This window comes from Ahaetulla prasina, chromosome 1 (assembly GCF_028640845.1).
Source record: "Ahaetulla prasina isolate Xishuangbanna chromosome 1, ASM2864084v1, whole genome shotgun sequence".
Lineage (NCBI taxonomy): Eukaryota > Metazoa > Chordata > Lepidosauria > Squamata > Colubridae > Ahaetulla > Ahaetulla prasina.
The window spans coordinates 120,218,455-120,242,669 of record NC_080539.1 but is presented as its reverse complement, the minus strand read 5'-3'; the positions used below and the strand labels follow the sequence as shown (position 1 = coordinate 120,242,669).

Here is a 24,215-nt window from a genome sequence, read left to right as displayed (position 1 = left end):
AGTTAGTATTTCCAGTTCATCAATAAAATATCTTCATCAATTAAGACCAAATATATCTCCAATCTTCATCGATCAAGACCAAAACGATATTCCATCTTCCAGTATTCATCAGAAATTCTTCTATAATATACCTTTCTTCCTTAAACAGTATCCCAAATATAATTCATATTTCCAGCTTAAATTCTTAAATTTTTATCCAATCTCCAAAAGTAAACAATATTCTATCTTCTCATATCTTTAATATCACTTACATAAATCAAATAACATTGCTAATATTAATATTTCATACATCTGTCAGATAACATTATTAAAATTATAACTTATATCCAAAATATATCAATTATAACAAATTCTATTTAACCAGATACCAACATTACATCCATAAATTTTTCTATCCTCCAAGGGTTAAACAATATTCCATCTTCCCATTCCTTTATACCTCACATATATCAAATAGTGATATACCTAAAATATGTCAGTTATAAAAATTAAACCCTATATATATATATTAAAAAAAAAAAAGGATACCATCAAAATCACATCTTAAGCATTCTCCTTCCCCTTGTCTTCTATCTTACACATTTCCTTACACATTTTCAATCTCCAAAAATATCACTTACATTAAATCAAATAACATTGCAAATATTAATATTTCTTCAATTTACCTTACATCTATCAAATAACATTATTAAAATTATAACTTATATCCAAAATATATCAATTATAACAATTAAATTTATTTAACCAAATACCAACATTACATCCATAAATTTTTCTATCCTCCAAGGGTTAAACAATATTCCATCTTCCCATTCCTTTATACCTCACATATATCAAATAATGATATACCCAAAATAAGTCAGTTGTAAAATTAAACCCTATATATATATTAAAAAAAAAAATACCATCAAAATCACATCTTAAGCATTCTCCTTCCCTTGTCTTCTATCTTACACATTTCCTTACACATTTTCAATCTCCAAAATATCACTTACATAAATCAAATAACATTGCAAAATATTAATATTTCTTCAATTTACCTTACATCTATCAAATAACATTATTAAAATTATTTCTTTTATTTAAAAGTAAGATACCGTTTTTCTTTTACTTATTTATTTGATAGGGAAATGAAACATAATTTTGACTGTAACTTAAAACCACATTGGTTTCAGGAAACCAAGATGTGTTAGCAAATATGGTCAGGCAGAATGAAAAACCATAGGAGTCAAGGAAGCTAAAGCACTGGAAGAGAAGACAGGGAGGGAGGAAGGCAGCCGGCAAGCAGGCTCTCTGAGTTACCCTTGAAGTTCAGAAACCTGACTTGAACTAGATACACTAGAAGTCCCCAAACCAGTTTCACCAGAAGACTATTTTTCCAGAGACTGTGTGTGAGAGGGAGGACGAGTGTGCAACCTAGATCCATACATGTGAGTTTACAGAAGTATTCATGCTCTTCTGAGAATCTAATGCCTGATGATCTGGGGTGGAGCTGAGGCAGTGAGGGTAGCACTGGGGAGCAGCTGCAGGTACATATGAAGCTTTGCTTGTTCGCCCACCGTTCACCTCCAGCTGTGAGGCCCGGTTCCTAATAGGCCACAGACTGGTACCAGTCCAGGCCCAGGGTCTGAGATACAGGACCCAGATGCTGAAGGTTAGAATAGAATAGAATTCTTTATTGGCCAAGTGTGATTGAACACACAAGGAATTTGTCTTTGGTGTATATGCTCTCAGTGTACGTAAGGAGAATAAAATACATTCATCAAGAATAAAAAGATATAACACTTAGTGATAGTCATGGTTACTAATAAGCTATCAAAGTGAACTAGGAAATAAATAAAAACAATATAAATTGAAAGATACAAGAAACATGGTTATAATAATAAGTGGAAAGAGATAGATACTAGTAAGGAAGAGAAGAATAATAGTAATACAATCTTAGTAAATTATTTGACAGTGTTATGGGAATTAATTGTTAAGCAGAGTGATGGCATTTGGAAAAAAACTGTCCTTGTGTCTAGTTGTTTTGGGGTGCAGTGCTCTATAGCATTGTTTTGAGGGTAGAAGTTGAAACAATTTATATCCAGGATTGTTAATATTATTAATATAATATTAATATATTATAATATAATAATATAATATTAATATAGGATTGTTAAGATTGTTAATAAAAAGTTGTTGATAGGTTAAGCTAGTTTCCTATACAAACCTTTATTGCCTGTCACTCACCATCACTTTTGCCATCGCTTTTTGGGTAGGAATTGTAGAACATGCCTCTGCCATCATGCGTCCAAGCCATACAACTGAATTTTACCATTTCCAATGTGTCTGGAAGGTCTTCAGCACCATCCACCTTCATAAATTTAATTGTTACCCAGTCTGATCCACTGGAACTCAAGCCATATGCAAAATATTCACCATCTTCACTGAATGCAAAACCTGCAGGTTATTTACAAATCATATTGGTGATTAGAAACAGATCATTTGTTCTATTTCAATTTTTTGAAGTTGGTGTCTCTCCAGATGTGTTCGTAATAAAAGTCTCAGAATTCTTAATAATTATAGTTAAAAGCTACACTATTTCTTTACTACATAAGCAACAGATAAAACTTCTCAAACCTGGATGTTCTTTAGATGCATAGAAGTTAAATTTTTTAGAATGTGCATATACGCATGTGTTGTGATTTGTGACATCTTTATTCATAACTCAAAGGAGTCCTGTTATACTGACCTCGTAAAGCCACAGTGCCATCATCTGAAAGCTTATTAGGATCAAGAAATACTCTGCCATCAGTATCCAAAGAATCTTGCACATATAGTACTCGTTGGTTCTGAAGTCCAGAATTATAAAAGTGGAAATACCTAGAAGACATGTGTGATGTTGTTCTTAATTTTAAGTAAAGCCAAATCTAGATTCCAGCATTATCCCAGTAAATAATCATAAAAGCAAACACACCATAGGCATAACTATTACTGTATTGAGACTCAGTAAACATACATCAACTACAATCCTCAGCATTACCAGCAACAATTCTGTCTATGAATCAAATCAATTGCTTGCTGACATGTGCAACGTCTTGACATACCTTTTCCCTTTCTTGAAATGGCAACTATACTTGGGATAGTCATATAGTTCAGTCATTCGCTCTTTAAATAGCCCCCGGACACTGCATTGTTCAAGGAAGGGCACGGTTATTTTATTTTGGGCTTCTACAAATGCCTAAGGAAAAAGTAACACAATATATCCAATTAGACAAGCATATATGTTGATTTGAACAGCAAAAGAAAAGTTATGTGCTGATTGGACATAATATATAATTTTGAGGTGTATAATTTCACCTCAAAATTAGAATAAAACGCAACTCATTCATTATTTGAGGAAGACTGTATTTCACATTATCAAAAAGCAAAAATTTTCCACTAGGCATAAAGTCAAATAGTATCCAACATAAATTGCATTGTTAGCTTCATATTTTTTAAAATAAAAATCCAACTAAATTGCTCACCTAATTTTCTGGACACCGGAACAACTTATCCAGTTTTGTCATTATTTACAATGCTTTTTTTTCAGTGTAAAAATAAGGTGGCACTGTTTCTTGTTGTAAGATGAATAGACTTTTGCAAAAAAATAGACCATCATTTTTCACTGACAACTCCACATTTTGTTTTTTTTCAAGTGCCACACCATACAACTTTCCTAAACACCAAAGAACTCAATGAAAGGACTCCAAGCATATTTTTTGAAACTATATTTTTACATTTATATATTTACTTTATATTTTCTGGGTGTGCTGATCAACACGCCCAGAATGAGCAAACTAGTGTAAAGTGGTATTATTAACTTAATACACTGAAGTCAGCCCCGACTCAGAAAATACTGACACCGAACAGCCTGCTTTGGGAGTGCCAGACAGGTTTAGCTAAGGAAGTTGTGAGCATTCAAGCACCTAATTATGATATGACTAGCAGCCATCAGTAGCAGCTACACCTGCAATCAGAGGATGAAGAACGGGAGCTGAGTATCCACCCAGGTGTGAATGTTCCATGTGCTGCAATGAACAATGATGCAAGAGCATTCTTAGCCTTCACTGGGTTGTCTCTAGAGGTGGTCCTTACTTAACAGTTACTCTTTTGGCAATCTTTTGAACTTCCAATGGTGCTGAACAAGTGATAGCTACTTATACTGTTATTTATTAAGAGCTGTGGTGGCTCAGTGGTTAGAATGCTACTTCTGCTGCCTGCTGGCTGGCTGCAATTTGGCAGTTCAAATCTCACCAGGCTCAAGATTGATTCAGCCTTCCATCCTTCTGAGGTAGTAAAATGAGGAGCCAGGTTGCTGAGGGCAATATGCTGACTCTGTAAACCGCTTAGAGAGGGGCTGTAAAGCACTGTGAAGCAATATATAAATCTAAGTGCTATTGCTATATCCTTCATTATTTACATCAGCCACATTGCTCACCAGTGCCCCATTTGCAGTTATAACACTGCAGCATCCCACAGTTGTGATCTTTGCTGGTTCCTACAAATTAACTTTCTGGGAAGCCAGTAGGAGGTCACAAATGGTGTCTATGTGATATTTTCACTTAAGAACTTGTGACTATTTCACTTAACAAAAGCAAATGGAAATCTGGAATTTCTGTTGCTGAGTAGGGTGACGTCACGTGATGTCACACTTCATTTTTATTTATTAATAAATCTATATGCTACTTGTCTCATTGTTGGAGCGATAGTGAATACATCACTTAGCAATGGAAATTCCAGCCCCGATTGCAATAATGAAGTGAGGATTATGCGTACATTAAGAGTCACCACAAGTCTCACTTGTATCTTGACTCTATGCACTTGAAACTATAATCCTTTGGTATCCGAAACTCTGCAGTTCCGATCGTGGGCCAGCTGCCAATCTACCTATGGCACTTAGACCTTAGGAGTATAACCTGATTATACTTTCACCCACTGCATTTGATTTGGGTCACTTGAAAGGAACTGCATGCAAACTCTCCAGGTATTTGGGGCTTTCTCTGTATCATGTGTGCACTTGTACACACCCAACTTCCCACTACTGCTTGTATTTGTTTAATCTTACATAAAGCTTTTTGCAAACTACTTTCCTCTCTGCATACATTATGTCTAACCTGGAATAGGAGATAATACAAATATGAGTTCAAGTAGTTTTATTGTAACTTTTTAAAAAATTGAATGGTAACAGCTACAACGTACTTGATCTATGTTAAGCATATTTGTGTAAAGAAGATAAATTTAATCCACTTTAATTGCAAAGTAGAATGCAAAAAATTATTACTGCTTTTGTGAAAAGGTGTATAACTTGTAGAGCTTCATGCATCATCTCACCCAGGTGTTCTTTATAGAGAGAAAAACAGAAGACAGTGACAACAAAATCATGTATTAATTTTTGGACAGCCTATTTCATTTCAAAGTAAGTTTTGTTGCATTCAATGGAGTTTCCAGCAGAGTCCTATGAATATTTACTGAGAAGACTCACTGAGTTTAAAAGAGCCTAGTAACAAAAGAATTTGTGCTGGATGCTAGTTTAAAGGTGAAAATAGACCTGTATATGGGGGAAAAAACACTGCTTGGTGCTTCTTTAATGAAAAGCAGCCAACTGGGGAAGAAAAGACAAGTGTAAAATTGAAATCTTCCTTCTTTTGTTATTTCACCAAATACTAGAAAGAAAGAGAAAAGGAACCAAAACCAATAATATGCAATTTAGTGACTTCCATATATTTTGGATTCTATTTCTACCATTCCTTCCACTGATCATATTGATTGGGTTTTGTAGGAATCTCTCAAAACAATATACTATTTAGCTTGTTCTTCCCATTTCCTTATCAGTCTTCAGTAGTATGCACTTTCAATTACTGATAGGGGAAGTCTTTCATATAATAAATTGGAGATTTAATCAAGGAAACAAGCAATCTGAAATTAAGGAGAAACTTCCTAAAAATGAGAATAATTAACCAGTTAAAGAGATTGCCTTCAGAAGTTGTGGGTGCTTCATCACTGGAGGTTTTTAAGAAGAGATTAGTTAGCAACTTGTCTGAAATGGTATAGGGTCTCCTGCTTGAGCAGGTGGTTGGAGTAGAAGACCTCTATGATCCCTTCTAGCTCTATCCAGAATTGAATTGAATGTGGGGCCCAGTGCCTTTTACTATGCTACTGCTTTTCTTATTCCACAAGCTCAAAGCAATACAGCAATTGCTGTACAACTCTAATGAAAGTATAGAATTCCTTAGTCCAATAATTATGGGAACCAAGTATTGGCTTATCATTTAACTAGCAGCAATCTTTCAATTATTAGGGTTTTTTTTTAGTTTTTTTATACCTGAAATCAAAAGGACTAAACTACTGGCCCATTTATATTCATAATTGTGTATGGTGATTTGCAATGACTTTCCATAATTTTTCTCTTAGTCCTGCCTAGAAATGCCAGACTGAACCTCAACTTCTTCTCATGTATCTTTTTAAAAGGCTTTTGATATAGAACATTTACATAGCTTTATATAGAGGTTCCAGATGTCCAAAGTTATTGTTCACGCTTACTTTTGTTTGTTCACTGTCAGGATCTTCAAGCCAATTATAAGGATCACATATCTTGCAGCCATGATAGTCATCTACCTTTAGGTAAAAACAACAACAACAACAGCGATGGGTAAAAAAATACTGTACGGTTCTGTAACATTAGAACTTGTTATATGGATTTAAAAAGTTATTTTTTGGGAAAGTAGATAATGCAGGTAGAGAAGGTAAATAATTTTATCCACCTGTCTGATTGCAGAGCAATAGCTTCTTCCAAATAATTGTTTAATCAATTATTTATAACTTGAGCTCCAATAGTAAGGATTGAATGTAGCCATTTGTGATCCTTTCACAGAAGTTTGTGGATATAATGCCATTTGTCTCAACTATACACTGATAGGAAGAAAAGACCAACAGGATGGAGAGTGGACTAAAATCCTTCAAAAATATAGATCTATGTAGAGGACTTCTTTTTCCCCCTGCCTTTCAGCCACTATGTTCTCCATCCGACACTTTGACATCGGGACATGCTGACATACATATTATCAAAAGAAAGAATCATTTATTACTTTAATTGCATGATTTTATAATTTAAGTTTCTTAATCCTACTAATTTCTATGGTCAGGAAAATAACCAATTTTTCAAGGATCAACATCAGTTTACACACATAGAAACCAAAAAGCTACTAATGTTCTAATAATGTTGCATAAATTGTAGCAGGAATTCCATTTATATAACTTATTCTATGTAAAATTTCAAGACAGACTTTTCAATAAAAAGCTACAACTTCATTACAAGAAAGTACTCCAGACTCCGATACTAGTGTAGAGTAGATATAGTTTTTCCTAGTAGAAATAACCTCTCACCCCCTTTTTCATAATAAAGCATTTTTACTGTAAGATATTTTTTTATAATGGATCTGTAGTGCCACAGAGTTGCATACTTCTAAAGAAATGGAGAGGAAATACATGTTTCTCATTCACATTCCCTTTTTAATCAAGAAATGTAACAGTGCTAAAGCTGGCAAGTCGCTGAGACCAGATAGACCTCATGTTTTCTACAACCAAGAATTAAAGAAATCCATCACCAAATAAGGAAGGAGAAGGAAAGGTACGATTTAAACCCTTGCTTGGATATAAATACAGCTTAATCCCTAGACCCTGAAATAATAGTTGATCTCTGTTGGTGTCTGCAATAAAAGCAATTTATCTAAACCTTATTTTCACTATTTGCTGCTAGCTCCTGAGTGCAAGATCTGAATCCGCAGAGAAAGATTTATATCCATGCCTTGAGTACAGTATTCCAACAGCATGTTTACATTCAGATAAACACACTGGTTCCACACAGATATGACACTTTGATTGCAATCCTATTTATTCAACTAATCTAATCAAGACTGGATTGTATTTTGAGCTGGATATATTATACTGAAAATGTACATTATTTTCAACAGTGTAAAAATAGGCATGAAATTACAATTCCTCTAATGAAATGAGAAAACTTGATTTGAAAAAAAAAAGAAGTTTGGTGGAAGAAGAGAAAGAAGCTGTGGATGAGAATTTTTGCTCCAACACTGATTAAATGTATCGTATAAGATCTATCTATCTATCTATCTATCTATCTATCTATCTATCTATCTATCTAAACAGAATAGAATAGAATAGAATAGAATAGAATAGAATAGAATAGAATAGAATAGAATAGAAAATTTTATTGGCCAAGTAATTTGTCTCGGTGGATATGCTCTCAGCGTACATAAAAGAAAAGATAAGTTCATCAAGAATCATAAGGTACAACACTTAATGACAGTCATAGGGTACAAATAAGCAATCAGGAAACAAACAATATAGACAGAAACAACAAAAATGTAATTAAAAAGAGCAAGGAAAGGATGGCATTAAAATAGGAGAAGAAAATGTGGTACGATTTCTATGGAAATTAGAAGCTATTGTGGAAGCGAATAAAGAGGGCTATACAAAAAGAGTCTAGCAGACTGAACTGAATTAAAAATAAAACTGATGAAATGTTTTAGGATGAAACTTAAATGTGGGAAAACTGGAGGGACTATTTTAGAGATCTGTGTGAAAACAGTAGGGATATGTTGTGGATTTGACATTACATTGGATTGAAACTGTTCACAATGTAAGTGACCCAGAAAAAATTGAAAAGGAAGTCATAAACTCTATGACAATATGGCAACATATTTTTACTCAGCTATGGATATATTAAAATATAGATGTGGTTCATCTAGGAAGTGATTGTATGACTTGTCTACGATATGCCTGAAGACATCAGCTGTGCCGTACTGTACAGAGAAATGACGATCGCAGTCTTTCAAATGGAAAAGTGGCAAGAGAGTGTGCAAAAACTACAAGGTGTTAGATATATCTGGAAAATTATTGACAGATTCTGAATCAGAAGGGAATGAAATATGACAACAAACAAAATTTGTCAAGCTTAATGCCATCAGAGAGTGTCAGAGAAAAATTAGAATCCTTAACTAATGATTCAATATTGAACAGGAAGACAATCAAGGATGTGTGATTTTCCCTTTATTGCTTGGTCTATTTATGGATAAATGAATAAGGAATGCTTGCAATGATATTAGAAGTATGTTGCTTGGCGATATGAATTTACTTTTATTTTATGGTACTGTATTGGATGAAAATCCAAATCATTTGCACCAAGAGCTAGATAGGCAGTACGATGTAACAAGAATTATGAACTGGAACCTAATACACTAATGCAGTTACCTGTATTTCATAGGGAAAATGGCAAAAGACTAAAGCAAGATTTACCTGTACATTGCTGAAGAATGTTCAGAGAAATTTTAAATGATAAAATAAGTGACAATGGTAATATTGAGTTATATGTAGTTTGCTGCAACTAATGTTTGTCAAAACAGTAAATCTGCATGTGGAAAAATACATGCTTCTTTCTTATATGGAAATGAGAAATATTTGACTGGGGGAAACAAAATGTGTAAAATCTCTTGGAGTGGGCAGTCATAATAAAAATAAATAAATGAATAAAGACAAGCATAGTAAAATAGTGCATTGGAAATCAAGAAGTGATAGATCAAAATTTTAGAAATGTCTGAAACATCACATTGACATAAGTATTCAGACCCTTTGCAACAACACGTGAAATTTAGTCCAGGTGCCTCCCATTTCTCTTGATTGTTGCTGACATGTTTCTATATCTTGACTGGAGTCGACCTGTGATAAATTAAATTGATTGGACATGCTTTGGAAAGGTATACCTCTCTATAGAAGGCCTCATAGCTGACAATGCATATGGAGCAGATCAAAAGCCATGAGGTCAAAGGAACTGCCTACAGAACTCAGAGACAGGATTACTGCAAGGCACAGATCTGGAGAAGGCTACAATAACATTTATGCTGCACTGAAGGTTCCAAACAGCACAGTGGCCTCCATAATTCTCAAATGGTTTGGCGTAACCAGGACTCTTCCAAGAGCTGGTCACTTGGTCAAACTCAGCAATCAGCGGAGAAAGACTGAGAGAAGTAAGTAAGAACATGGTGGTCACTCTAACCCAGGGATCCTGTGTGGAGATGGGACAGAATTCCAGAAGGACAACCATCACTGCAGCCCTCCACCAATCTGGGCTTTATGGCCAGAGTGGCTAGACAGAAGTGCCTCTCCTCAGTGCAAAACACATGAAAGCCCACTTGGAGTTTGCAAAAAAGCAGCTGAAGGAGTCTCAGATTGTGAGAAAGAAAATACTCTAGTCTGATGAAATCAAGATTGAACAGTCTGGCCTCAATTCTAAATGTTATGTCTGGAGGAAACCAGGCACCGCTCATCACCTGCCCAATATCATCCCATCAGTGAAGCATGGTGGCAGCAGCATCATGCTGGGAGACTGGTCAGGGTTGAAGGAAAGCTGACTGGAGCAAAGTACAGAGATAGCCTCAATAAAAACCTGTTACACTGCGCTCAGGACCTCAGACTAGGCTGCAAGTTCACTTTCCAACATGACAACAATCCTAAGAATACAACCAAGACAACAAAGGAGTGGCTTAGGGAAACTCTGTGAATGTCCTAGTGTGGCCCAGCCAGAGTCCTGACTTGAATCCTATTGAATATCTCTGGAGGGATCTGAAAATGGTTGTCCACCGATGTCACCATCCAACCTGACAGAGCTTGAGACAATTTGCAAGGAAGAATGGCAGAACAATCCAGGTGGGCAAAGCCTGTCATGTCATACCCCAAAAGACTTGAGGCTATAATTGCTCCAGAGGTACTTCAACAAAGTACTAAGCGAAGGGTCTGAATGTCAATGTGATATTTCAGGTTTTTTTAAATAAAACTATAAACATTTCTAAAATTCTGTTTTCACTCTCATTATGGCATATCGAGTGTAGATTAACGAGAGAGAGAAATGAATTTTAACAACTGCAGAATCAGGCTGCAGCATAACAAAATTGAAAATAGTAAAAGGGGTACTTTCCGAATGCACTGTATATTGAATGGCCTGGTCATATGCAGTGAATAAATATCAAATTGAGAAACAAATATATGAAGAAAGAGTGAATGGATCAAAAAGACATCAGAGAAAATCATGGCTGGATGCTTTGATGAGATCCTGAAAAAGAGATTGGTGAGAAGTAATGTATGAAGCGTAAATGAACACAGAATACGTAAGGATTGCTTGCAACCACTGAAAGACCTGAAGTGGTTCCATGAAAGGAGATGATCTAATTTTAGCTTTGCTTCTTTGGTTTTCTTTTTTATCCCTTTATTTTATCCCTTTAATTTTTTTTTTGAAGAGCTTACAATTTTAACTCCTTTTCTGTGTTTCCCCATCACATTGTTTCCTTCAAAAGAAAATGGTACGATGAATACATATGCACGCAATAAATAGATACTATAAAATACAGTTTAATATGGTAGATAGCTGGCTGGCAGGTTAGCTGGCTTGCATTTACAGTTAGACTGTGTCAGTCACTTATATCCTTCTGAAGGACTGAATCTGCCATCCTTCATAGTAATCCCAAAAGAAGAAAAACAGGGTTAGCACATATTCAGCAATGGAATTCAGGTCTTTTTATCAAGATGATCTCTCAGCGAAAGTAATTGTTTGACCAGAGAATAATTACAAAGACTTGGAATTCATTTTCATGACATCAGTAGAACCACTGATGACATGCTTCAGATTGCTATCCTTTCTCTGCTTATTATTTCTTTATCAAAGATAACCTGCTAGTCTCTTGGTAATGGGAACAAAAGACTGCAGTCTTTCTACTCAATTCAGAGCAATTTTATTTGGAAAGGAAGCATATGTAGTTCAATGGAAAATATATTTACATTAGTCAGCACTGAATTGCAGACACAGAGCATATCTATAGGTAAAGATAAAGGTTCCCCTCGCACATATGTGCTAGTCGTTGCCGACTCTAGGGGGCGGTGCTCATCTCCGTTTCAAAGCCGTAGAGCCAGCGCTGTCCGAAGACGTCTCCGTGGTCATGTGGCCGGCATGACTTAACGCCAAAGGTGCACGGAACGCTGTTACCTTCCCACCAAAGGTGGTCCCTATTTTTTCTACTTGCATTTTTACGTGCTTTCGAAACTGCTAGGTTGGCAGAAGCTGGGACAAGTAATGGGAGCTAACCCCGTTACACGGCAGCACTAGGGATTCGAACCGCCGAGCTGCCGACCTTTCGATCGACAAGCTCAACGTCCTAGTCCCTGAGCCACCGCGTCCCCATATCTATACACAGACACAAACTCACATATACACAGGAAGAAAAGCATTACCAGAGATCCAACGTTGTTTATTAATTGATTTGTGAGGTTAATACTAACGTATTAACAAAAAAGCTACTCAAGATTTCTGCTCTCATCTTGAGAACCTATGATCACTACAGGTAGTCCTTGACTTACGACTATAATTAAGTCCAGAATTATGGTTGTAAGTCACGCTGGTCATTAAGTAGGTCATCACGTGACTGACCTCTTTTTACAAAATTTTTTGCAGAAAACAACAAGCAAATCACCATGGTCACTAGGCACATCCGCAGTCATTAAATGAATTCATTGTCCACAATGGGCAAGGGTTTTTTTCCCCCCCCAGAAACCAGATATAAATGCTAGGCCAAATTCTGGTTCTAACAGACTTCTTCAAACTTGCCTTACATGGTGCTTAATATGCCATCCCATTCTACATTTAGCACAATCATCCCCCTCTTCAAAAATACAATTGGCACTAGAGAAAAGGCACTAGAGAAACATGTAAAAGAGTCAGAACTTTCTCCCAGAAAATAAGCAAGGCAAATTAGATAAATTGGAAAGGGAGGTGCTGACGAGGATACATTCAAGAAACTAGTGACTTCCCTTATGATGTCAAACTTGCATATCTCTAAAATCATTGGGTATCAACAGCTATTTCAAATCATTTGTAAATGCTAAAGGAAGGCCTGATCATAGGCCTGATATTACATAGATCTGAATATTGTATAGATCTGAATTCAGGTGCTGACACATAGGATGGATGAATGAATGAATGAGAGGGTCAACTAAGACCAATAGTTGAAGTTTTGCCAATCATTAGTTAATAAAATGAAGATGTAAGATTGATTTTTAAAATATGAATAGATTTACTTCAGGGTCAGAGGGTATAAAAAGCAGAAGAAAAAAATTGCAGCTTCACAACATAGCAGAAAGAGGAAGCTCTAATTACTTTATCAGAATAGAGTTTATTTAATGTCTGGCATATGTATTCATGCAGAATTTCTTTTGACACATTACAGCTGTTAGGGATCTGCTCAGGAATACAGGCAGAAGAGCTGCTAAGGTGCAAAATGCTGCCCATTTTTCCCCATTCTCAAATTTAATTTTTTCAGCTTCGAATTAAGAATTCAGCCATGAAATCTACGTAGAAGTGCCCATAGGGATCAACCTTGAATACACCTGTTGTGAAGAGGAAATAAAAGATAGTGTAGATTTGTCTCTCTGCTGGAAAACAATGTCACCCATCTTCTCTTTCATGATGGCAAGTCATGATGTAGATAATTAACACGTTGCAGAAAAAGTACCTGAGGAACAGCCTCAAGCATATCAACCCACCTGCTATTAACAAGCCCATGGTTATAGTTGCCATCTGATTTGGCAGATAAATGTTTCTCTTCTTGAACAACAGGTTTTGTGTTAATTTTAGGCTTGGGTATGGCGAAGATGTGGCAACACTAAACTTCCAAGGTCAGGCACAGAATTCCCCTCCCCCCCATATAAGCGGCCACCAAGATACCATGAACGAGCAACCAGATCAAAGTAAGTGCTAGTGGGAATGTTTCTGCTTTCAGTGATTGGTGTGGCCAGGGAATGTAGGGATCCCACCAGCTGGATATCCCCGTCCCCCAAAACCCAGGATGTTAACAAACTCTCAGAGGATTGCACCACTGCTCTAGGTATTTATTCAAATGCACAACTGATCTAGGTGCTTGCTGAAGTGCACAGCTAGTCTAGGTGTTTGTCAAATGCAATTGTTCTTTTAAGATCTCAAGTGCCCAAATGCAGAGGGGAGGACCATTTTGAACTACAGGTAGCCCTCAACTTAAAACAGTTCACTTAGTGACCATTCAAAGTTACAACGGCTCTGAAAAAAAGTGACATATGATCCATTCTTCACACTTAGACCACTGCAGCATCCCTAAGGTCACGTGATTCACATTCGGACACCTGACAACTGACTCACATTTACGACGCTTGCGGTGTCCCAGGGTCATGCGATCCCCTTTTGCAACCTTCTGAAAAAGCAGGGTCAAGGGGGAAAACAGCTTTGCTTGACAACTGCACTAATTCACTTAACAAATGTTAAGCGATTCGCTTAACGAAAGTGGTAAAATGGGGTAATATTCCCTTAACAAATGTCTCACTTAGCAAACATATATTTTGGGCTCAATTGTGGTCGTAAATTGAGGACTACCTGTACAAATAGTCCTTCCGTAATGTGTCTTGAGAGACAGACAGACAGACAGACAGAGCCACGCGAAGGCGTTGAGAGATAGGAAGCCGGGAGCGGGACAGAGGCTCGTACAGGAGCAAAAAGAAAGGCAGCGGCGGGGCAGAGACGCCGGTACTCACGGAGGTCTCGTCGCGAAACACCTCGGGGTACTGGAAAACCTGCATGCTGGTGAGGGAAAAGCAGGAGAAGCCGACAAGCGCCTCGGCGGTGCGGATAGCAAAGGGGCGGGAAGAAGGAAGAGGTGGACCCAGGCAGATCAGGGCAGAGGAAAGCGCCGCGCTTCTTCAGCCGGAGACGGGCGTGCAAGCTCTCCACGAGCCGCTAGACCCTCCCATCCCCAACGAGGAGTTTCCACCTCCGGCAAAAGGCAAAAGGCAAGAGAAACGAGGCGAGCAGACTCAAGCCGCCGCATGGCTCCCCCTACAGCAAGCCACCGGAGCCAGGCTGGCCTCTTGTCTCCGCCTCGGCCGGGGAAGGATTTGCCAAGCCAAGAGCGAAGTGAGAGCCCCGCAAGCGGCCGAAAAGCGAAGGAAGCTGTTTGGACCGGTTGCACCGGGTGACGCCGTCGATGCGTGGTTTACATCGAGGCTGGGTTCGCATCATACCTGAGCCACCTGCCTAGTACTTTGAGCGTGTTACACAAGCCAGCCCTTGCAGTTTAAGCTTTGGTATGACTAGCGATGCCAGAAAATTGGGTTAGCAAAATAATCTGCCATTAACCTTGAAATCGGGCTTGGTTTCCACACTTGCAGGGGGAATGCTGCTTCAACCCCAAATTATTGTTGTTGTGGGTTGTTGTTTTTTGCCACTTCAGTCACAAGGACAGACAGGGTCGCTCATTTTTCGGATCGACTGAGTGTTGATTTAGTGTTTGGATCAAGAATTGACGGATTGGGCATAGTTTGGGACTGACAGAATGACTGGCCCAAAGTCACCCAACCGCCTTTCATGCCTAAAGAAGAACTGGAATTCACAGTCTCCTGGTGTCTAATCTGGTGCTAGAATAGATCAAATGGTGTTAGGTTATGTCAGCCTCAATATTTCTTCTTAAAAAGGAGGTTGGCCTGGTTCAGGATGTCATAATTGTATAAAGTGCCATTTTTTTACTATGTAGTACGGTATAGTGTATATTGATTTTATACCTATTTGGGGGCAATTTTAACTCTGTTTTGTTTTTTATTACATTTTTTATTGTGGTCAGGCGGCACCCTTTTAAAGGGTGCATTGTAAAACATTTGGGAGGTCGTTTGACCATACTTCTCACAGGGGAAAATAATAGATGTTCCCGTGCAATTCAACATTTAGCTATGCTGTGTAAACTCTACTGTGTTGCGAGGTCCTGTGGCCAGCAGCATTCAGTTATTGGTATCAGTTATTCCCACTTCAGTGATTTTCCCACTTCCTGAATAGGTGATTCCCGTCAGAGAGAGGAGAAGAGATTAGGAATTATTCCACAGTAGAGAATAAGTTTCACTTCTTTTTCCCTTCCCATTTAACATCAACAAAAAGATACAGTATTCTAGCTTTAATTCTGGACAGAATCTGCTTCCTCAGGAAGAATTAGTTCATAAGCTAGCGGTCCTTCTAGAGCAGTGTTTCTCAACTTTAGCAAATTTAAGATTTCAATTCCCAGAACTGCCTGGCCAGCAGGAAATTGAAGTGCACAAATCTTAAAGTTGAGAAACACTGTTTTATGTCCTTTTTGTTGAGCCTTTGCAGGTATAGCTAAGGTGATCCTCGGCCCAGGTCCATCTTGCATCAGAGGCTATCTTTCTTGGATTTGGGAAGCATTGCCTAATGTCACTCACACCTTGGATTAGTGTGAGCCTATCTCTCATTTCTATTAGAACTATGCTTTCTGTTGATGAAGATCACTCATAAACATCACCTAGCCCAGAATGCTATGGGCAGGTATGGGTACCAGTCAGTTTACCACTGCTAAAACCATTGTACTTGTTGGCTGCTGGTTTCCAAGTTTAATTCAAGAAACTGATTGTCTTTGAAAGCTGGTCATGGCTTAGGAGCAGGGCCGTCTTAATAGTATTATGGGCCCCGAGCAAAGCAGTGTACTGGGGCCCCTACGACAACTACTCAAGGAATAAAAATGTAAATGGTTGATAAAATTAAACATATATTTTGCATGTTAGTGTTAATTAAAAAATGCAGTAAAATGTAATAAATATGTTGCTGTATTTATACGATACAAGGTACATTGAAGGGTTAACATATACAGTAGTATGGGTCCCCTATGCTCATGGAGCCCATCAGGCCCATACGTTAAGACAGCCCTGCTTAAGAGGTGGGGATCTTCTCAACTTCCTTCTCCAACTGATTTTGGTCTATCAGTTAAGATCAGGAAGAGAAGACTTGCAGTGTCCTTTCTTTTATGGACCTGTAGGATCCCCTCCCAACCTCCCTGAGAATAGATTGCCCCTCACATATATGATTTTTTTGTAACTTTGCAGAAGACCTGACTGACGCCTGGGGTATTTTGCAAATGGTGGTATCTAATACAATTACTGTTCTCAATCAATATCTGATGTGCTGTATCCACAATGACTGCAGCAGTCTATAAACCTTACTAATAAATTAATTAAACCTCCAAAGGTTTATAATTGAGAATGTTGATGGGATGCCATCAATATTTTTTTTCAACATCAACTTGCTTGAATCAAAGCATGGCAGTGGAAAATATGAAAGTAAAATCCAGAACATTATCAGATTACCTACTGCTCTATGTGGCCAAAGTGATGAAAATTTTTCTTTGTTGAAATCTGAGTGTAACTGAGTCAACCAACAACTGCTTATGTAATTTATTTTTCTTTCACCGACCTATTCATTTGATGATGCCCAAGAGAGCTCCTGCCATAAATAACCTTACATTCATTATGCTACAGAAATCTTTTTAGTTTTCCATAACTGTGTGGGGCTGTAGCTGTATGTACAAACAAATCCATTTTATTTTGGTCTCCCTGTAACTTATTTTTCCTTTTTAAATAAAGCTGACAGTAAATACAACAATAGCGAACTGGCATTGTTTGGTAGGGAAGCAGGATGGATGGGTGGGTACTAAATGGATTTTTTTTTTTTTGCGTATGCACAAAGCAGAGGTCTGTTTTGCTATTGCTGAAACATATGGAAGAAGAGGTTTTGTTTCTTTCAGTTATTATAGGTTTTTAAAATTTTTTCCTAGGTGTACAATAGACTGAAATTAGAGTTAAATGCAGATGTAAACAGCATGTGGAATAATAGCCATACCTAATTTCTTCATAGCAGAAAAACAATAATATTGTAGTCCTGGGGTTGGTAATAAAAGTAATTATAATGACAGCAGTTTCCTGGGAGGCATTGTTGAACCTTGGGTCAAATTAAGCAAATTGTTATTTACTTCCTTTTCAGTACCCAGCAAAAGATTATACCAATTTACATTTGGAAGGAGGGGAAAGGAAACAACCACTTTTATCTTTTAACCACAGTTTAGTTATTTCAATTGGACCAGGGCCAGCCCAAGATATTTGCTGCCTCAGATGAAGGATAAGATTGTCCCTTCCTGAAATCCCACCCAAAAAAGCCAACCGAGATTGGCAGTTGAATCTAATTTTAACATTGGTCATGGGCCACTATCTTCAACCTCATTGGAGAATTGTGGATGAGCTGCCTAAGTTGATTGCTTCACCATGCCTAATGGTAGGACCGGCTCTGGATTAGATAGCGTATGGTTGGTATAGTCAACTTCTGCCTTAGGCTGATGCATTAGCATTGCTTTTCTCAACCTATCCGGCTTTTACCTACCAAACTGGAGTGGAACTTCTAAACAGGCACCTACTGGAATACAGAAATTTCCTTTGTTGTAAAGGAGTTAGGAAGCCATTACAAAAGAGTTGTAGCTAATATATGAAATCCAAGTTCTATTTATACTACATTCAATGTTCTTGGGGCTCCTTTTCTTGCCTACTCTATTTAAAAGTTTAGAAGTAACTCTCATCCCCCCCACCCCGTTACTTGTTTAATAATAGCCAGATCTAGAATTAGGTAGCTTTGTTTTTAACCATACTAGTTCCCATAGCATACTCTATTTAAAAAAAAAACCTGCAAAGATGTTTTGCATCAATATGATTGTGCAGCAGTCCAACTTTAAAGGTAAAGAATGATTTGAAACATATAGATGTGCTCACATAGATGTGCTTTTTATTTAAAAAGTTGTATCTTTTCTTGGGCTGACACAGTTGCTGCTACAGAATATCAGGAAGAAAAAAGTTGGGTCCAATAGCAATAGCACTTAGACCAGTGGTTCTCAACCTTTATAGTGCTGCGACCCCTTTAATACAATTCCCCACGATGTGGCGACCCCAACCATAAAATTATTTTTGTTTTTAATTTATCGCACCTGAAGCCGTATTGGCTAGCGATCTGAACTCCTTGCGATTGCCTTGAGGACGGAGGCATTAAAGGGGAGACTCCTCCCCTATTGAGTTTATTGCGCCTGAAGCCAGATTAGGCTAGCGATTGGGAGTGATTGCAGCTGGCTTGAGAGGGAGACATCAGTGCAAAGATTTCTCTCTTTTTTAATTCATCATGCCTGAAGCTGAATTCGGCTAGCAATTTGAAGAGCCTGCAGCTGGCTTGTGGAGTCAACCATTGGAGCGCGATTCTTTGACTCGCAAGTATACTTCCCATATTTCCGATGGTCTTAGGTGACCCCTGGCAATTCGACCCCCAACGGGGTCCTGACCCACAGGTTGAGAACCGCTGACTTAGACTTATATACTGCTTCACAGTGTTTTACAGCCCTCTCTAAGCATCAGCATATTGCCCCTAACAATTTGGGTCCTCATTTTAGCCACCTCAGAAGGATGGAAGGCTAAGTCAACCTTGACTTGGTGAGATTTGAACTGCCAAATTGCAGTCAGCTAACAGTCAGCAGAAGTAACCTGCAGTACTGCACTCTAACCACTGCGCCACTGTGGCTCGTTGAATCTTAGAAGATGCCAACAGGCATGATGTGCAACTCAACAAAAGAGGAACTTTTCCTCTTCATATTGGGATACAACACATAGTAATTCTGTTATCATGTTTCTTGTAACTTTTTCAATTAAATATATATGGGGACCAGGAGGAAAAATTTTTGTATCCTGTAAAAATATAATCATAGAATGTTACATGTTTCATTACAGTAGCTCTAAAAGAGAGCTGTCATTGGCATAATAACCCAAAATGGCAATTCATAATATTGTTTTGATTTGTAGCTTAGCATAGTCCCAGAATTTTAATGGAAACCATTACCTTATGACTTATGCACGATCTCAGCTAACACAATTAATTCAACCAAGATAAATTTTTATAGAATTTATTGGCCAAGTGTGATTGGACACACAAGGAATTTGTCTTGGTGCATATGCTCTCAGTGTACATAAAAGAAAAAATACGTTCATCAAGGTTTCATAAAGGAAACCATAGCTTAGCAGAACATATGAAGGCAATATTTCTCTTTCATCTGATTTTTTTTTTTTTGATATGGCACCAGGTAGAAATGTTCTTTTAAACATTTTCTCATTTCTTCATTTTATGCGGCTTTATTATTTCAGAAGATTGAAACCTGTGCTGCTCAAATGTATCAATAGATGGCAGCAAAATCACATTCATGTTTCATTTCACCAAAGGCAATCAAAGCATTTTCATTGCATGGAGTTTTCCAATCTTTTTTTTTTTTTTTGCATTTTGTATTTTTACTTTAGGATAATGTAGAATTGCATGCATTACCTAATATAATATAATTTTAATTTTATTAGGATTTAAAACCATCAGAGCACTTTTAATAAAACACAATATTGTATGTTTTTGGGACCCGCTGTGCAAAGAGCTATCTTTTTGCTTTTCACAACCATAGGGTTATGAGTTCCACACCCAAAAGAAAAAGGGAAAGGTAGGCCATCTATTTCCAGGACTGAAGTCCTATTCAGGGAAGCTCAAGAATAGACACTTTTAGACGGCAACATGATCCAGTGGATAATTTATTAGTATATCTGTCAAATTCATGTAGTATATCTTCCACCAGCTTAACAGTGCTTCCATTGATTCTTATTATTTCTTAACTGATGAATGTATTTATTTTTACATTGCATTTATACATTGCATAAAATGACATACATGGAGTCCCTTACCTTCTTTTATTGCCCTGCTAACACTCTTGTAAAAATAGGGTGATTCACCCAGTGAATCTGTGATTGGATAGGGACTTGATATTTATGTTTGTATGCATATGTGCATGGATGTATGTATTTATTAAATTTATATGCTGCCTAGCTCACTCTGTAAAGGAAGTCTGAACCACTTACAATTAAAATCATAACCATAAAATATTAAATATTGCAGGTACAGAAATAGTGTAACATTTGGTTAGTACATTACGCTGGTTCTATGATGTATTTGGTCTATCATTGTACTGGGGTACAAGCAAGCCAATATCTGACTGACATCAGACTGAAGGTAGGTGTATTAAGTTTTAAACAATTCTTTTCCCCGCATAATTCCTTTGCTAATTTTTTTAAAAATTACAGAAAGCTGAAATTGCCAAGCTGATCAACAGAATGATGCATCCTGTTTCTCCATTCCTCTTTTCCTTTCCTTATTTTGGCAATAAATATTAATGTTTATACAGAGTTTGCTTTCTGATTGTGAATCAATCTCTCAGCAGTCAAGGGGACTTCAGTGCTTGTGTAAATGTTTGTTTGTAGGGTTTTGATCAAGATCAGTACAGTAGTGGAATTCAATTTTTTTTACTACCGGTTCTGTGGGCGTGGCTTGGTGGGCGTGGCAGGGGAAGCATACTGTAAAATCTCCATTTCCTCCCCACTCCTGGGGGAAGGATATTGCAAAATCTCCATTCCCACCCTACTCTGGGGCCAGCCAGAGATGGTATTTGCCAGTTCTCTGAACTACTCAAAATTTCCACTACTAGTACTCCAGAACCTTTTCAGAACCTGCTGAATAGCACCCCTGGATCAGAACATCTTGATGATTGCTTTGTTTATTAGTCTTGTTTTAAATCTGTTTTTACCTCTTGCAAAGTTTTCAACATTTTATTTAAGCAGCTTAATGGTTGTTTACTGTATCAGGTGATCTGTCAAAAAGTCCAGTTTAGCTAAAGATAAATTACAATCTGGATCTTGTCAGATATAAACTACATAAAGAAAAGAATTTTCTTTCGTTATATGGGAATTTTTGTATAAATACGCAGTTTTGGGTTGGTATTGGAGCAGATGCAAATACTATACAATAGAACAAACAAGTGTGAACATGTTTTCAACTACAGCCTAGGTTTCTGGTTATTACTCATTCTTAACATCACTGATAACAATGAATTACACTGAGAAGTGCTATATAAATAGAAGCTATTCAAAAGGGATAATCTTTGCCCCCAACTCTGGTTGCAATATGTGTCATTAGCCAGTTTTAATTTGAATCATTTTACATTTGTGTGGACTGTGTGACATGACCGACACGACCGTTGTAGAGGCTGTGTTGTTCATTTTAACTGATAAAGCTTTGCCAGTTCAAAAAAAAAAAAGTATGGTTCAATTAGATGTTGGATGCAAAAACTGGACAACCACTAGACTGCAGCAAAGACTTACAGGTGAGTCCTATTTCTTTGTTGCCAGTCATCTATATTTGTTCAGCCTGCATCTGGTAGCCCTAGTAAGAATGCATAGTGAGAGTATGTATCTTGAACTCATTTTAATTTAAAGTGGCCATGGCTATTGCCATGAGATTTACTTCAAAGTAAACAAGAGTATTTTTATCTTTTACATTTGATAAACATCTCTCCAGTGTTTTTCCATTTCAGAAAAAAAAATCCCATATGGACAATCTTCCTCTCCCTTAATTTTAGCAATCTGACATCCTGTGCAATTCACAGGATATTTTTTTTAACCACATACAGGCTCCTTTTCTGCTTTCATGGAGCTATCTGGTTTATTCTGCTATGGTAAACATGACTAAATTTACAAAAAATGCCAGGATGCATTTTGTTTTAACCTTAGACTGTTGAATAAGTCCTAATGTGTTGGTTCAAACATTATATTAAGCCTTAAATCACACTTGATAAAACATGGCAAGCTAAGTCAAGGTAAGTACGGGTTCAGATTGGTTGAGTTAGCACTCTAACAAAGCAGTCAGAAGAATTTGGCATGGTGACTGAGTTACAACTGTAATGAACCTAATATGGTAGTTATGTCGGCCACCCTGTGGGAGGAGTGACTAAATGGAAGCCACAGAAATGTCCTCCATTTTGATTAGTGGCTTGATGGTTGTTGTTGTTTTTTGTTCTTGTCCCAGTATTCATTGCTTCCTAATGAGGTGTCACTCATATCTATCTCTGCCACCAGAGATGATGTGTGATTGACAACTACCCTGAAAAGAAATGCAGCCAGAGAAATTTTTAGTGGGATCAAGAAAAGTATAAATCAAATTCCTGCTCCTTGATACCAGAAACCAGGAACAACAACAACAACAACAACAACAACAACAACAACAACGTAATTTTTACTGTGTGCACAGTTGAACTTCTAGAAATCTAGCAGCTCTGGAAACAGGCAAGGAAAACCAGACATTTGGATCAGGCATCTGAAAAACCTTGAAACCCTCTAAGCAGCTGTGCGAGCCTTACAAAACCTACAATGGTTTCACAGGCCTAATATTAGCAGCAATAAGATCCACATGAGTAAAGGCCTGGCAGAAATCCAGAGATAAAAGAAGAAGCAATTAGATTTTGAAATTTCTTCCTGCTGCTTCAGTCTTGAGTGCTTCATCTAGATCATTTTACACCTCCTTGGATGCCTTGAAAGATTTGGGAGAAAATGGGACATTTTTTTCCCCATCAAGAGTTCACAACCTGATATTACAAAAAGTAAGAAAAAATCAAGAGCATTTGACTCTGACCACATACTTCTTATCTTTTGGCAAACAGTGGAAACATTCTAATAGGCTTGTTCTCTTCTACCTTTTCCCCACTAATCTACAAATCTTCTATCACATAGTAACCATGCAGACATAATAGGAAATTATTCCCTATGCGTCTCTCCCCAGTTTTTTGGACATTTGTTCTCTATTAAAGGTAGTCCTCACCTTATGACCACATCTGAGCCCAGAATTTATGTTGCCCAGTGACAAATTTGTTAAGTGAGTTTTGCTCCTTTTTACAACTTTTCTTGCAACATTTGTTAAATGAATCACTGCAGTTTTTAAATTAGTAACACGGGTAAATGAATCTGGCTTCCCCATTAACTTTGCTTGTCAAAAGTTCGCAAAAGGTGATCAAATGACTCCAGGTCACTGCCGTCATAAATATGAACCAGTTGTCAAGCATCCGAATGTAAATCATGTGCCCATGGGAATGCTGCAATGGTCATAAGTGTGAAAAATCATTTGTCACTTTTTTCAGTTCTATTGTAACTTTGGTCACTAAATGAACTGTTGTAAGCTGAGGACTACCTTAATTTACTGTTCATTGTTGACTCTGAGTCTGTTGAAGTTCACCAGCACATCCAGCTTTTGCTTAAGAGACACTCCCCTTACATTAATATCCTTTTCTTCAGGAGAGTGTTATCCAAGAGAATCTTCCATATCTTCAGCAGTGGTGGAGGAAAAATTTATTTCATCATAGATTCTCCTAAATCAGAATCATGCCTTGTTT

General features: G+C 37.4%; 1 protein-coding gene across 1 annotated transcript in view; it reads right to left on the bottom strand.

Annotated features, from left to right (window-relative positions):
- Nucleotides 1-15,247, bottom strand: part of PREP (prolyl endopeptidase) — a 73,157-nt gene extending 57,910 nt beyond the window's left edge. The window contains exons 1-5 of the mRNA XM_058174582.1: nucleotides 14,644-15,247; nucleotides 6,562-6,636; nucleotides 3,087-3,220; nucleotides 2,732-2,862; nucleotides 2,230-2,439 (exon numbers count right to left, since the gene is read on the bottom strand). Coding sequence (XP_058030565.1) covers nucleotides 2,230-2,439; nucleotides 2,732-2,862; nucleotides 3,087-3,220; nucleotides 6,562-6,636; nucleotides 14,644-14,688 — 595 coding nt within the window. The 5' untranslated portion in view covers nucleotides 14,689-15,247. The remainder of the gene's footprint in view (nucleotides 1-2,229; nucleotides 2,440-2,731; nucleotides 2,863-3,086; nucleotides 3,221-6,561; nucleotides 6,637-14,643) is intronic.
- Between the last annotated feature and the right edge of the window lie 8,968 nt (nucleotides 15,248-24,215).